At 34.6% G+C, this 17,383-nt stretch overlaps 1 protein-coding gene across 1 annotated transcript; it reads right to left on the reverse strand.

Annotated features, from left to right (window-relative positions):
* Positions 1-9,999: 9,999 nt before the first annotated feature.
* On the reverse strand, positions 10,000-11,082 carry LOC107849475 (F-box protein CPR1). Its single transcript, XM_016694040.2, has one exon. The coding sequence runs from the start codon at positions 11,080-11,082 to the stop codon at positions 10,000-10,002; it is 1,083 nt and encodes a 360-aa protein (XP_016549526.2).
* Between the last annotated feature and the right edge of the window lie 6,301 nt (positions 11,083-17,383).

The raw sequence follows: 17,383 nt of genomic DNA on the forward strand, positions 1-17,383 counted from the left end.
TTTACTAACATTCCCTCTGAAGCGGCTTCCACTTCTCCCTCACATAGGTAATTTCTAAATGTTCAATCCTATAGATTGAACTATTTGGTCAAATCTGCCAAATTTAGATAATCATTAGAAGACTTTTCACTTTAAATCTTCTCCTTATTTACTAAACATTGTCTGCATCATGAGAATGGGTTGGGTATTGACAATGTTGAACCTGTCAAACACAACTTTGTTTGATCTCTTTGAACCTAGCTCTTGTGATCTCCAGTCTGCTAGGTAGAGTTACCATCATGCTGACTTTTCTAGGCCTTAAACCCATTCCCTTAGATGTCTTCTCAACTCCTTCTCTAGATAGGCCTTTTGTCAATCTGACATATTATCCTTTGACTTTACATAGTCAACAGTGATAATTCCACTAGAGAGAAGTTCTCTAATGGTATTATGTCTCCGTCTTATGTGATGAGATTTACCATTGTACATCATGCCCCTTTTCCTACCTATTGCCGCTTGGCTATCACAGTGTCTACATACTGGTGCTACTAGTTTAGGCAGATAAGGAATATCTTCCAAGAAATTCCGAAGCCATTCTGCTTCTTTACCAGTTTTATCCAATGCGATAAATTCAGATTCCATTGTAGAGCAAGCAATATAAGTCTGTTTGGATGATTTCCAAGAGACTGCTCCTCCACCGATGGTAAATACATATCCACTCATGTATTTTACTTCGTTCGATTCGGTGATCCAATTTGCATCACTATACCCTTCAAGCACCGCAGGATATTTATTATAATGCAAAGTGTAGTCTTGAGTGTATTTAAGATACCCCAAAACTCTTTCATTTCCATCCAATAAGTTTTATTAGGATTACTCGTGTACCGACTCAACTTACTTATAGCGCATGCTATGTCTGGTCGTGTACAGTTTATTATATACATTAAACATCCCAATACTCTTGCGTAATCCAATTGTGAGTCACTTTCACCTTTATTCTTTTAAAGTTCAAAGCTCAAGTCCAATAGAGTCTTGGCAATACCAAATTCCATATACTTGAATTTGTTAAGTACCTTTTTGATATAATGAGACTGTGACAATTCCAATACTTGTAGAGAGTTTTATGGATTCTCATTCCTAAGATCATATCCGCAACTCCAAGGTCCTTCATATCAAACTTGCTCTCAAGCATTCATTTTGTTGCATTTATGTTCGAAATGTTTCTACTGATGATCGACATATCATCCACATACAAACACACAATGACTTGGTGATTTGGTGTGTATTTAAGGTAAACACATTTATCACATTCATTTATCGTGAACCCGTTTGCCAACATAGTTTGGTCAAACTTTGCATGCCATTATTTAGGTTCTTGTTTTAGTCCATAAAGTGAATTAAAAAGTTTACACGCCTTATTTTCCTTTCCTAGAACCACAAAACTCTCAGGTTGTTCCATGTAGATTTCTTCCTCTAATTCTCCATTTAGGAATGTTGTTTTCATATCCATTTGATGGATTGCAAGAACATATGTTGCCACTAAGGCAATTAACATACAAATTGACATTATCCTCGTTACTGGTAGGTATGTATCAAAGTAATCAATGTCTTTCTTTTATTTGAAGTCTTTTACAACAAGTCTTGCCTTGTACTTATCAATAGTACCATCAGCTTTCATTTTCCATTTGAAGATCCATTCAGAACCTAAAGGTTTATTTCCTGGGGGAAGATCAACCAACTCCCATGTATAGTTTATTAAAATTGGATCAATATCACTATTGATTTCCTCTTTCCAAAAGGATGAGTCCAAAGATGCCAAAGCTTCCTTAAATATTTGAGTCTCATATTCTAAGCGAAACGTTACAAAATCTGATCCAAATGAAATTGACATTCTTTGACGTGTACATTTTCTTGGATTCTCATCATTATGTAAATTCTTACTTGGTTCATCTCGAGGTCTTCTTACTTGGTTCATCTCGAGGTCATTTAGAACCTCCACTATACTGTTCATGTCTAGTGTTATACGAGTAAATGTTTTTAAAGAATTCAGCATTATTTGATTCAATTACTGTATTTTCATTAATATCCGGATGTTCAAATTTATGAACCAAAAAATGACATGCTTTACTTCTTTTAGCATAACCTATGAACACGCAGTCCACCGTCTTAGGTCCTATATTAACCCTTTTAGGCATAGGAACTTGGACCTTTGCTAGACACCTCCACACTTTGAAATATTTCAAGTTCTGTTTCCTTTCTTTCCATTTTCATAAGGAATTGACTATGTCTTACTATGGGGAACTCTATTGAATATTTGGTTGGCTATAAGGATAGCCTCCTCCCACAAGCTTTACAGTAAACCTGAACTTATAAGTAAGGCATTCAGCATTTCCTTCAAAGTTTAATTTTTCCTTTCCATAATTCCATTAGATTGAGGAGAATATGGGTCGTAGTTTGATGGATAATTCCATTCTCTACACATATTTTGGTGAAGGGAAATTCATATTCTCCGCCCCTATCACTTCTTATCATTTTTATCTCTTTCTCTAACTAATTTTCAACTTCAGTTTTGTATTACCTAAACGTATCTATTGCTTTATCCTTACTATTTAGCAAATAGACATAATAATATCTCGTGAAATCTTTAATAAAAGTTATGTATTACTTTTTTCCACCACGTGATGGTGTTGACTTCACATCACGAATGTCTGTGGTATTAAGTCCAAGGGATTGGAATTCCTTTCAACGGACTTATAAGGATGTTTTACATAGTTTGATTACACACATGTTTGACACTTTGATTTATTGGACTCAAAGTTTGGCAAAACTTCTAAGTTAATCAGTTTTTATAATGTTTTATAATTAACATGGCCTAAACGTTCATGCCACAAATCATAAGACTCAAGCAAGTAAGAATAAATTGAATTTTTATTAATTTCAACATGTATTACATTCATTTTGAATATGCCCTCATTGAGGTAGCCTTTTCCTACATACATTTCTCCTTTACTAAGTACAATTTTTCTAGAAACAAATACACATTTGATTCTGTTTTTGTCTAGAAGTGAAATAGAAATCAAGTTCTTCTATAACTCCAAAACATACAAGACATTGTTAAGTGTCAACACTTTTCCAGAAGTCATCTTCAAGCACACTTTTCCTATTCCTTCTACTTTTACAGTAGCGGAGTGTGTTATGTAAATCTTTTCTTCTACTTAAGCCGTAGCGAACGACGAAAATAACTCCTTGTTAGCATAAACATGGTGTGTGGCACCAGTCCACCATTCGTGAGGATTTCTGACCAAGTTGCATTTGGAAAGCAATGCACACAGATCATCCATTTCTTTCTTAGACTCAACCAAATTTGCTTTATCCTTCTTCCTTCCTTTCTTTGAGGCATGGCAATCTGTAGACTTATGGCCAATCTTGCCACAGTTTAAGCACTTTCCCTTGAAATTCTTCTTGGGTTGATTGCTTTTATTTCCAGCTTTCTTTCGCTTTTTGGAGTTGGTTTGGTCATCTTCTACAATGTTTACTCCATTCATTGCAGAATTGCCTCTTGACCTTCTTTCCACAGCCCTATTATCTTCTTTAATGCGTAGTCGTACAATTAGATATTTGACTGATATCTCCCTATGTTTGTGTTTCAAATAGTTCTTGAAGTCTTTTCACAAAGGTGATAGCTTCTCTATTATTACTGCTACTTGAAATGCCTTATTCAAGATCAGACCTTCCGTAAGGATATCATGGATGATCACTTGCAGTTCCTGCACTTGGGAAACAACAGACTTGCTGTCTACCATTTTATACTCCAGGAATCTTGCAACAAAGAACTTTTTAGTTCCTGCATCCTCCGTTTTGTACTTCCATTCTAGCGCTCCCCATAACTCTTTCGATGTCTTTATTCCACTATAAAAATTATAAATGTCATCTTGGAGACCACTAATGATTTAATTCCCGCAAAGGAAGTTTGAGTGTTTCCATGCCTCAAAAATCATGAAGTGCTCTTGTTCAGAGGTTCCCTCAGGACTCTCCGTAGTTTTCTCAAATGTAAACCTTTGAAGACAAAGAGTAGTGAGGTAGAAGAATATCTTTTGCTTCCATATCTTGAAATCAATACCTGCAAACTTTTCGGGTTTCTCCACTGGTGCCATTACCGGTAGAGAATTCGTACAACTAGATGTGGCAATACTAGTTTCCCCCACAGTCATTGCAGCGTCATGCATTTGACTATCAGTCATCATATTTCTGTCACCACAAGATAGTACCTTTAGTATATCGAAATACTTATTAAAAAGTTGCAGCAACTTTAAAACACCTCTTGTTTCTAGTTTAACAATGAAGTTTTTATGACTTCCAATCGTCAACCGAGTGATCTTTAACTTGTGATGAAGATTTTATGTCTTCAAATCACTAGTTGAGTTCAAATGGAGTAGAAAGCTAAAACCTTTAATCTCCAAAATCAAGCTATACAGATTCCGACGCTTATTCCTTAAGATTGTTATTTACAACATTTCAGGCACAAAAATTTGTATAAATGCAACAATAACTTTAACTCAAGTTCAAGTCTAGGACGAAAACAATTATGAAGTTCTTTAACACCCTCAACACAAGATTATAAGTAATCTATCAAAGAAGTATGTTATTTTTTCAGAAAAAAATGAAACAGAATTATAATGCCAAGTCCCCCGACTTCACAGAGTGTCCTTAAGGAATAATTTTCCTTACTATACCCGAGGTTATGGAATCTTCCTCTCAGTATAAAATGGCCTTCAATCTGAATAATAGTGGTACCTCAAATTGTTGGATTCAACGAACTCACTCAACAGCTTAATGATCACACAGAGTTTTTGTATAGAAGAAGAGTTTTTTTGCTATAAAAAATAATTCCAATACCTGAGGAATATATCAGGTATTTATAGCCTTTAATGTGTCCTTTCAGAAAGGATCCATTAGTTCAGCAGAAAGGTACTTTGTACTGGACCTGCGCCTGATCTATGGTTACAGGTAATGTTTTGCAAATTCCAGTAGCTTCTACGCTATATCTGCGCCCATAGGTCATGTATCTACGCTGCTTCTCCGCCCTCCGGTCACCCAACAGCGTAAAACAGTATGCCTTTTCCCTTGATGGGTCGCATCCCTTCATGATGCATGGAGTCAAAATTGCGCCCGTACTTAGAGAAAAATAATCATATCAAATCGGAATCCAAATCCAAATCCGAAGCTGAGCGAGCGACGACGATGACGGCGCAAGAGACCACCTTGTTCTTTCCACACTATCCATGCGGATTTAGTGTTTCTAATTAAAAACACTCCAAAGTTCCCTTCTCCCACCAATGTGGAAGAATTAGTGAACTTTCCATTTTGAGAGTACACTTTCTCAATTGGTGTCTCTATTTCCTCCACCATTTTTTCCTCCATTTTCCATTCACACACACTCACATTGAACTAAACAAAACTTGAGGAGGACATCTATACGCAACAACTAGAGGGTTTTGTAGTCTAAGGAGGACAATGTATGCTTGTTGATAAAGTCCCTTATGGCTTAAAACAGTTTCCCAGATAGTGGTATAAGAGGTTTGACTCTTTTATGACTTCTCATATATTTAGGAGTAGTAGTTATGATAGTTGTGTCTATTTCAAGGAGATAAGTGATGGTTCATTCATGTATCCTCTTGTATGTTATGATATGTTGATAGCAGCAAAGGATATGAGTGAGATACTAAAAGTCAAAGCCCATTTCAGTAAGGAGTTTGATATGAAAGATCTAGAAACAGCAAAGAAGATCTTTGGCATTGAAATTCTTAGGGATAGAGAGAAGTATAAGTTATACATGAGTCAAAAAAGGTATATTGAGAAAGTGATTCACAGATACAATATGCAAAATGCCAAACCTGTTAGTACTCCATTGGCAGCTCATTTCAAACACTTAGTCATGTTATCTCCAAAGACAGATGATGAGCGTGACAATATATCTCGAGTTCCATACTCTAGTTTCGTTGGTTCTCTTATCTACGCGATGGTGTGTTCCCAACCAGATTTATCATTTGCAGTAAGTGTAGTTAGTAGATACATGGCAAATCCAGGAAAAAAACATTGAAAAATAGTTCATTGGATTTTCTGATACTTTCATAAATCTACTGATGTTTGTTTGCAGTTTGGGCAAAATAGAGATGGAGTGATCGGGTATGTTGATTTTGATTTTGCAGGAGACCTTGATAAAAACAGATCCTTTACAGTCTATGTTTTCACCATTGGTAGTTGTGCTATCAATTGGAAAGCTACTTTACAGACTGTAGTTGCTTTGTCAACTACTGAGGCTGGCTACATGGGTATTACAAAGGCTTGGAAGGAAGATATTTGGTTGAAGGGTCTATTTGGTGAAATTAGCAAAGACTAACAGATTAGAGTGCTATCTTCCTTACAAAAGATCAGATGTTTCACAAAATAAAAAAAATACACTGATGTTCGACATCATTGTGAGCATAAAATTATTGCTAGTGGTGATATTGTGGTAAGCAAGAGTAGTACTGTAACACCCCGCATTTTTGAACTAGAAGTCAAACTATTGTTCCTATGTGTGTAAGCTCTAAAAAAAATAAATTTCAAATGATAATAAGTGTCATGATCTATATCCTCATGTTGGAAGTGTTTTCGAGGTGAAAAATCTTCATAGGAGTCGCTTAGAGCGAAGTTGAGCTAAGAACCTTTGATTCGGCTAAATCTTTGTATTTGATTTTATAAGGGTCTACTTTGAATACGTATAACCTTTAATACAATTAGAATTTTGTATCTCAAGACCCACCAAATTGTAGATAATTGAGTCATCTTTCCAACGATACCAATTTCGCCTTAATCTGATACCCGAGCGAAAAGTTATAGCCATTTTCGTGAGAGAGGCAGTAGTTGCACGCGATTAGCATGCAACACGCGCTCCATTTCACCCCTGAGGTTTTCAGCTTCCAATCACATTTTTCAGGGGCATTTCAGTCCTTTTCCCTCACCCAAAACCGTTCAAAGCACATGATTTAATCCCTCAAAGAGCTTTTGTTACATCATTATTCCATCTTACTCTTCAAGAAAACCCTAAGCCTTCAAAGATCAAGAATCAAGCTCATAGGTCAAGATTTCCAAGAAACCAAATAAAGAATCGAGTTCTCTCCTTTGAATTAGATCATCTAAGGTACGTGGGATTTTCCTAAACTACATTGGCATGGTGAAATTGTTTTGATTTAGATTTTGAATGTTGAGAAAACATGTATTTACAAAAGGGTTTTGAATTTACATACACAATTATGCATTTTGAACCCATTGATGAAAATGTTTTGGTGTTGAGGCCTTTCCCTAAATTTGATTTATACTCGTATATAAGTATGTATGCATTTTCTGTTTGAATGTTGAATTGAGAGCATGAACAACTATAATCCCTTTCTTGTTCTAAAGCCTCTTGTTTTCATATATTATGAATTATTCGATTGCATATAAACATGATACAAAGGTCTTTATTATGGTTTAAGACTTGATTTTGGTTATGAAGTGAAGAGAGGGTGTTTTATTTTTTATATAAATGAGAAGCGTTGATTTAAAAGAGTTTCCTAGTTTGTTTCAAGATACTTGACCACCACATGTTTGTGAATTGAAAGAGAGAATCCTTGCATAAGTTTTCATGAATTTTGATACACACATCCTCTTTTACTGTTTGAATGATTTGGTGGTCTAACCATTATTTTGAATTAAATAGTTGTAACATGGTATTTTATGGCTTAGAGATATGACTTGCAAGTCTTGGTATGATGATACCAAACTGATAAATGCCATAGCAGATTCAGAACAGACTAAAAATACTGATTTTACTCATATTTTGAATTCAAAAATATGCATTGAATTTAGAAAGATGCATGTTTAGAAAAGGTTAAAAATAGGCGAAAAGAGAGTTAGATGGTTACCCGAAGAAAGTACGAGTTGAAAAAATCAACACTAGAAATCGTGATTTGTCGACCTAGGGTTATGGTACCATGCTGTGGAGTTTTGTGTACCTTGATTTAAGTCGTTCCAATTTGGGACTATAGTTAGGATCCATGCTTTGTGGTTTTGTGCACTACCATGACATATTGATTTGATTGAGGATCATGGCACCATACTGTGTGGTCTTGCGTGTCCCTCCTTACTGGTACTCCAATCCTTGTGGCAAACTTGGATAGGAGGCTTGGCCGCCGAGTCAAGGGCGAATTCTATATAGCCCGTAGAATTACAGATTATAGGTTGTACCATCTAGCTAAGAAGTAACATAAAGAGTTGTTCCTGATTTTAAAAAAAATGTTTCAAAGTCTTTAAAGTATGCCCATGCGTTTTTCCTATATCGTATGTAAACTGTTTTTATGAATTGCTCTCACTTATGTTGTATAAAAGTCTATTATTTTGGATTGCTCTGCGTACTAGTACAATTGTATTGACCCCCTATATTTCAAGATCTGAGGCACAGTCCCAGGGTCCCGCTAAGCAGTAGATTCATTCTGTCAGAAGTTTGCAGTGGTGAGCGTCCTTTATTTCGAAAGGCCTTACTATGGGATATTGTTATTTGATTTTTAGTTCATGGTTCAACTAAGGACCTTGTCCCAGTTTTCAGACAGAAGTTGTTTTCATGTGGTTAGAGATTTCGCAGAATGGTGTCATGTTTTTTTTCAAATGTTTATGAACTTTTATTCGAATTGTTAAATTGAAGAAGAGAATGGCCATATTTTCGTTTTAGCTATGTTTTTCGCATTTCCTTATTATATATGAGTTGTGTATATGATTGCCAGTTAGAGAAGGGCTCTCAGGCCTCCATGGTTCGGGATGCCCGCCGCGGCCAGGGCCTCAGCTCGGGTCGTGACAAGTATGTATGATAACCCCGCTGATATGGTGACCAACACACTACCAAGTGCCAAGTTTGAGCATTGCTTGGACTTGGTAGGTGTCAGCAGTTAAGTAGTTCCCTTAAGGGCTTTTGTGGAAGATGTGGAGAGTTTTCTCGAAACAGATTTGAGTTCTGAATTAGAATTCGTGTCAAGGTGGAGATTGTTAGAGTTAGTGACCAAAATTTTGTTGATCCATCCCAGAAAACTTCACAGTGCGGCCCATGTTTGAGATTTTTTAGAGGGTCTGTGGTGGTAGCGTAGCGAAGCCCCCGCGGTATGGACCTATATGTTTTGGTCTTAGGAGTTATTTGTACGCACGTATTATATAAGTGTGATTTAGTGGGTTATTTTTTGGTTGTTTTTTTTAACACATATCATTGAGACTTCCGTCTCTGCCTTGTACTCCTGTCATTATAGTGAATTTCCTCCTCCCCTACCCGTGGTTTTCCCCATCAAGGGTTTTTCACGTAAAATCTGTGTGTTCTTCAAAACACTAAGATAAAAAAAGTTCACCAATGACAAAAAAGTTCAGAAAGTCAGCTTTAAAAGCTTCTTTCTAATCTGTTTCTTGCCATATCTAAAATTTAGTTTTCCAGATCATTTGATTCAAACTTTAATGAAGTAAAGATTTTTAAAATCTTATTTTATGGGGCAATCAATATGATTTAAGAATTCTCGGACTGGTATACTCTTATCAGCTACCATAATATGGTTAATGAGGATTCTGTATGTGTCCATATAATAGTAAAATAGCATTGTAGGTTCGCTCCGTTTGCTAATTGGCTTATAAATATTTGATTGGGCCAAAAGATTCATATAAAAGCATTGGACCGAAGTAAACATACTACATGTCTAAAACATACTCCAGCTACTACATGTGAACATGCTACAAATCTCTAAGATACATCTGAGTAATAAATAGAGCATTATCCGCAACAATGTGTACAGAAAATTAAACAAGAAATGGCTCATGTTCTTTCTCTGAATACATGAAATAACAAAGCTCTGGTAAATACAATCTGAAACCATAAAGATTTCAAGCGATAGATAAACTAATAAAATCAGAGGTTTTTAACATGATAACAGAAAATGAAGAAGTGCCTCGATCATATAAAATCAAATACTAAGCAAGCAATCTTGGAGAGATCAAGCTCTCTATAAAAACAAATCCATTCTGACGTAGACCTCGGGGCAATAATGTAAAGGGACCATTCTGTGTCCAATATGAATTCTCTGCGCGTCCATAATATATGCACCAGAATAACACTTCCCCATTTGCAAACACATATTTCGGTACAGGTATATCAATATTGAGATCTGTTATGCAGAATAATGCATTCCAAGATTCTTGGACACCATAATCTTCCATCATCCATAACTTAAAAGTGTTCTCCCCCTGATGATGCACATTAGAATAAGCACAAAGCATTCCTTCCAATTCTGAAACACCAATATCAATATAGCTCATGCTTATTTGCTCTGGCAATGGTATCTCTCCATACACTTCATGAGATATATTGAATGAAACCACAAAATAATTTCTTGAAAAACCAACCCAATGAAATGCCCCTTGTATATATGCCAAAGAATGCATGCCAAGCAGAATATATTGAAAGACATCAGGATGTTCATCAATTTTTCTCCAGGAACCACTTTTAAGCGCCAATATTTCACCTCGTGCTTTGCGACCTTGGTTTCGGTCCTCGAGAATCCTAAGGATCTTATAATCACCAGTATTTGAGTCGAAACTCATTCCCAAACAACAAATCCCATTCAATGATAATTTTGGAGTGGGAAGTACAATGGATTCTCGCGTGGAGGGATTCCATAGCAAAAGTCTGTGGCATTCAGCTAAATTATCATACACGGTGATAATAACCAAGCCATCACAACAACAATAGACTTGGCAAAACCGTGGTTCAACAATTAAAGGGAAATCCAGTTCCCGTACATCCTCAGCAAGTGTAGCCGATGACAAAGGACAACAATAAATGGAAAATATAGCTTCCATTGGGCGCAGTTGGTAAAACAGAAAATTTTGGGAATTTTTGTCATTCTTGGCATGATTGAGATGCATCATCCTAAAATGCGGTTCATCGATCAATGTTTTCCATAATTTAGAAACACATTTGAATCGAAGAAGAGACCGCACAGGTAACCTACAGAGTATGTTTGCAAGTATATCCTCTTGAAAGTGAACTGGCATGGCCTAGTAGGACAAGAATATGTGTCAAAAAGATATTTTTTTTTTAAGTATTCAAATATTATACAATTTCAACTTAGAGCTTCAAAAAGATAAACATGGAGATAAAAAAGATAAAATTTAGAAAATTTCTAGTGGACCAAAGATCCTAGGCCCAGGGCAGTGGCAACAAGAGAGAGCAACAGACCATGTTTGATGTTTTAGTATTTGACTTGTTTTCTTGTGCGACTTTAACTTTTTTATGGTAGAAACTCAATATCTTTCGCAAGATTAAAGGACACAATTCAATAGTTATGCTAAAACAATTTTTGGCATGATGATGATTTTCGCAATATGATATGATGTACAACATAATTCTAGAAATATTTTCCAAAAAGAGAAGTTGGGGAAGAAAGTAAGTGATGATGACTCTTAAAAGAAATCTACGATCGGGTTGATAAATTTCTTACTACGAAGGAGACATCACAAAATGGTTCCATCTCAATTTAACCAAGATAATGTGATGAGGCTAGCAAATATTTTGTCTCATACCTTTATATTCTTTTTCAAGATGCATGAGTTATATATTTGCAAGATTACATATAAATTGAGGTAATATTTTATTTTATTTTATTTTCCTACTAAATACTGAAAAATAAGTAGAAAAAAACACTTATTTTTCATGAAGACATTATTCCTACGACTAAACAGACCTTAGCTCTAAAGCACCTTAAACAATTGAAGTAACTTAATAGGGGGAAAACACCTTTTATCCATAGCAACAAAACAACCAACAACAAATGTTTGTAAATGAAATCAATTGGTACATCGTGAACTCACCTGATTTAGTTGATCAACAATCTCCATCAACATTGATTTTTCTAACAACACAACGTACAGTCTTTATCCTGCATATAAAATTGTATGGAATCGGCTCAAACATTGTTATTGTTAAAGAAAAATAAAACATACATAGCAGAAAGAAACATATACCTTTGGAAATGTGATTGGAAAGTACTGATTTCTTCTTTTGTTGGTGATTTGAATGCTTGTATGCTGAGTTTATTTATAAGTTGATTTTATTTATTTTTGGAAAAAAAAAAACATAAATATAGTGTCAATTAAAGAGACTTTCATAATCTATCCTAATTAGCACCATCCAACAAAAAATAAAACTATATATTTTCCTTAAAATCCATCTTCAATTTACTTTCGGGGAAAAAACATAAATACACTATTAATAAGAGAGATTTTCATAATCTATCTTAATTAGCTCAATCCAACAAAATGTAACACTATATATTATTTTTCCTTAAAAGTATATTTTTCTTTTTCATATGTTGACTCTATTTATTTTGGGGGAAAACATAAATATACCTCCAATAAGAGAGATTTTCATAATCTATCCTAATTAGCACCGTCCAGTAAAAAGTATCACTATATATTATTTTCATTAAAATTCATCTTTTATTTATTTTTCTTTTTTATAAGTTGATTCTATTTATTTTTGGTAAAAACATAAATACACTATCAATAAGAGAGGTTTTCACAATCTATCCTAATTAGTACTAACGAACAAAAAATAACACTATACATTATTTTCCTTAAATCCATCTTCGGTATTTAAAATTACAGTATTTAATTTTAAAATACTATATTCACTTCAAAATTAAAATACTCAATTTAAGAATATGATATCTAGTTCAAAACTACAACAATTCTAGAATTTAGTTCAAAATTAAAATACTGAAGTCAAAAATATAATAATAAGACCAAAACTGTTGTAATTAGTTAAAATTTACATTTTTATTTTTGTAGTGGCTCAAAATTCTCCTTTTTTTTTTAAGTGTTATGTACCAACTCTTTATTTCGAAAACCTTGAAATCCTAACTTGTAAATTACACATTCTCAAACAAGTGAAACTTTATATATTGTCCTTTCCAAGTATTTTTACAGTGCTATAACAAGCCAATGTTTAAAAAAAAATTATAGGAGGAAAAATCCTAAACCTATCTTTGATGGCAAATATGGCAAATATCTCCACCGGTGGGGTAATTCCGCTGGTGGAATTCCCTCCACTTCCATGCCAAAGCTCCCAACCATCCTTAACAACTATACAAACAAATCATACAAGCCATAAAGATCAGATCCAATATGCAAATATCCTAAAACCAAAATAACATATTGAGGCTACACCAAGAGTTCCTGCCAAATCAGACGTTATGTTGCATGGAGAACCTAACATTACTTGGAAATCATCATAGGTTAAAACCTCATTATCCAAGAAAATAAGCAATACACTATCATTGGAAAGTTTTCATATGGAAAACCAGACATTAATACTTTGAGGAAAACTAGTCATGGGCAATATGGGATTAAGCATAAATGTATGATAGGAGCATTGGATACCAGGCATGTATTAATTCAATTAACTAGTCAAGAGAATTACGTTCAGATGTTATCCACAATGACTTTTTACATAAAATCAAGAGATAGATACTGAAAGATGAGGACTCTCAAGTGGAATCCATGGTTTGAGCCTGACGTTGAAACTACTATTGGAGTAGCGTGGATATTACTTTTTGACTTTCCACCAAATGTTTTTACTAAAGAAGCTATTTTTTCTATAGCATCGGCTGTGGAAAAACCTTTAATGGTTGACATGGAAACAAAGAATCAAACAAGACCCTCTTGTGCCAAAGTAAAGATTGAAGTGGATTTGGTGGCTAAGTTACCATGAAGGGTAAAAATTAATGAGGGGGATGAAACAGGTGAAATTAAATCTAAATGGATACAGATACAATATGACTATATGCCAAAGTACTGTAAAGCATGTTGCTTATAGGGACATGATGAGGAAACGTAATGGTCAATTCATCCAGAATTGTTTGAATCAAAAAAAGAGGAAAAGGGAGAAAAAAAGATAAAGGAGCAATATATAACCTGACTGCGGGTAGGGGAAGATCTAATAACCAATAAAAGTAGTAATGGATGACAAGGAGGAACAAATATAAGAAATAAAATTATGGGCCTATAGAAGGTGAAATTAAGTATAAGGATGAAAATTCCTTTGGGGCCCTCAGAGAAGAATAAGAAGAGGTGCAGAATGAGAAAACAGAATCTCAGGGAAAAATGCAAACCAATGAGTGGGTTAAATAGGTTTTTGGAAAAGAGAAGATAATGAATGAACAAAATGAAGAAGCCAAAGAAGCGGAAATCATTGAAAAAATAAGGTCGGAACAAAAGAAAAAAGGCAAAGAGGCAAAAATTAATAAAGAGTGAAAAAATAACAAACAAAAGGAATAGAACAAGCAGGAAGAAAAAATTGAAGAAGATTAAAAGGAGGATCAAATTGATGATCAGAACAACATGGAGGGATCTATGGTAGTATATGAAGAGGAGACTGTAGAAGCACGACCTCTAGCCATAAAATCTGAAATTAATGATGATGTGAAAATTAAAGAGCTAATATAGAGGATATCTCGAAGAATAATGATTTGTCTCCTAAACATGTGGAAAAGTTGATAGAGCAGCATACAAAATAAAAAATAAAAGATTAGGGGATACAACATCAATTCAAGCAAACTCAAGGCAGTCAAAGGAACCAAAACCTCTCAAGTTTCAATGAAGGCACTTGTATGGAATATAAGATCAGTGAACACGCAAAAATCATTCACTATATTAGGTAATTTGAAAAAACTACATCAATTCTACTTAGTGGGGCTTATGAAACCATTTCAGGACAAACAATTATTAGAGTTGTATAGAACGAAGATGGGACTGAAGCATGCTATGTCAACTATCAATGGGAAATTTTGGGAATTCATAGATGAATTTATGGAAGAGGAGATCATAATGGATTAAGAGCAATAACTTACTCTAAGATTGGAGAATCAAGAACATGGGATGAAAGTTATGGTTACATTAGTATATGCTAAGTGTAATCAAGAGGAAATACTTCATTTATGGGAGTCATTGCATGAAATCTCTCAAGCTACACAAACTTCTTGGATAGTTGGAGGTGATTTTAATTTCATTACCAATGAAGAAGAGATGTTAGGTAGACTCCCAGTTATAGAATCAGAGTCTATAGACTTTAATTATTGTATTAATATATTCCTATTGGAGGAAGGATTTAAGGGGAGTAAATATACATGGTGAAATGGAAGAACTGGTGAAGATTATATTTTTAAAATATTGGATATAATACTTTATAATGACAGGATTCAAAGTATAATTTCAATAATAGAAGTGGAGCATTTGATAAGAAGTGGATCTGAACATGCTCCATTATTACTTTCCTTAATTACTATCAATGAAAATATAGTTAAAAGTTTTATATTTTTAAACTTTTGGCTATAGGAGGAAAGTTTTATGGAGATAGTGAAACAACATTGGAAAGCAGATTTTTCTGCAAATCCCTTTAGTCTGTTTTATTACAAAATGAAAGGATTGAAGAAAGAACTTACTCAATAGAGCAAGGAAACATTTGGCAACATTTTTCAGGAAATAGCAACATTGGAGGAGGTAATAAAACTGGCAGAAATTCAGTTTGACGTAGATCCCGCTAAAGCTAATAAAAAACAAAACCCTAGTCTCTTCTTATCTCTCTCTTGGCGACATGGGTAACTAGGGAAGCTATGGCTGCCACCATCTCTCCCCAGCCTTTGGCTGTGGGAAAGCTTCTCCAAAACCCTACAAACAAACCTACAAACACCAAGTTGTTCATGGAATCCCAACATTAAAATTTACGTTGGATGAACGACAACATTTTTCTAAAGAGGAGGAACTTCATCAATCCATAGAGGTTAAATTATCCATGGGATCACCAGATTTATCAATTTTAAGATCGATTTTGCCTAAGTTTCTCGGCATTAAGGGATATTGTCTTGTCGGGTTCTTACTCAAAGGTAACTTCTTATTTGTATGGATCAATATGATTATTTTGTGGCTGCATTACCAAGAGATATGAATTATTTAATTCACAACGGCAAAAATCATCAGTTTAGGATTTTTCTTTGGACTATTTGATTCAACTCTAAGGAGGAAACCTCACGTGCAGCAGTATGGATTTTGTTTCCAAGCCTGTCGACAGATTTGTTTGCTAAGAGATCTTTGTTTTCCATTGCTTCAGCAGTTGGAAAACCTATTGTTTTGGCTAAGGCCACATAAAACGAGTACGATCATGACCTTGGACACTTTTTGAGTATTTTTAAATCACCTAAAAGGGTGCACAAGCCCAAGTGTGAAGAAGACCCAAACCTGCCCCTAAAGTGCACTTAATGGGCGGTTCGGAGCCCATTAATGAAAGGGTCCTTTAGTCTTTTGTCTCTTATTTTGTAATTTAATATAAATGAAACATTATAAGATTTCTAGTTCTTTAGTTGTTGAATGTTAAAGAAAGAACCATCTCTTAGAGTGAGAGAGAGTCCAACCGAAAATAGGGCCATATAAAAGTGTGGAATCACTTGTGTGTTGCATTTAGCTTGATACCTTGGTGCTTGGGTGGTGGACGCCTCTCTTCTATCAAGTGTAAAAGTTAGGTCTTTTTTGAGTATGGTGTTAAGGGTCCAAGAGTGGAATATGCTGTTGGATTCTTAATATTATACCAATCATTGGTCTATCTTTCTACCTTTTGTTCATTGTAATCGTTGGTTCTTGTCATTATTAATGTAACCCGCGACTTCTTGTTGTTGTAATCTTGTTGTTTATTTTTATTGTGGTTAATATAGTTTGGGTTGTTGGTTGACATAGGTGTAAAAACACCTTAGTATCTTGCATTCTTGTTATGTTCTTGAATCCGAGAGTGGTCACCAAAGAGGTCCACAATTTTCTTGAACTTGTGGACTGATTTTGGTGTGTTTTGTGCTTTTCTTGTTTTTTTTGTATCATTTAGTATCAAATCAAGGTTTGATTTTGTTCCAACAAAATCAATCTTGGGATTGTTATCTTGAAAATTAAAAAATGGAAAAAAAGAAAAAATTTGTAGTTCACATTTTTAGGTTTTTCAAAAAACTTGATTTTTGTGTGTTTCTAGTGTTAGATCCTTGTTCCCTAACACTATTAGAGTCTAAAAATTGAAAATCCCAACAAAAAAGAAGTTTCAAAATCCAAAATCCCCAAAAAAATACTAAATTCATTTTTGACCCAAGGTCAAATTTTGAGTTTTTGATTTTGTGTTTTTAGTGTTAGATTTGTGTTCTCTAATACTATAGGAGTATAGGGTTCAAATTTGAGATAAATTGGAGGTTATTTAAGCCGTGCACCATTGTTGAGCCTGGTTTTGAAAAAGCTTGAAGGTGGTATCTCATTGTGGGAGGTTGTT

Source organism: Capsicum annuum, chromosome 12, assembly GCF_002878395.1.
Source record: "Capsicum annuum cultivar UCD-10X-F1 chromosome 12, UCD10Xv1.1, whole genome shotgun sequence".
Taxonomy (NCBI): domain Eukaryota; kingdom Viridiplantae; phylum Streptophyta; class Magnoliopsida; order Solanales; family Solanaceae; genus Capsicum; species Capsicum annuum.

Coding starts and splice junctions, on each gene's coding strand:
- LOC107849475 (XM_016694040.2), bottom strand. CDS start 11,082: ATGCCAGTTCACTTTCAAGAGGATATACTTGCAAACATACTCTGTAGG.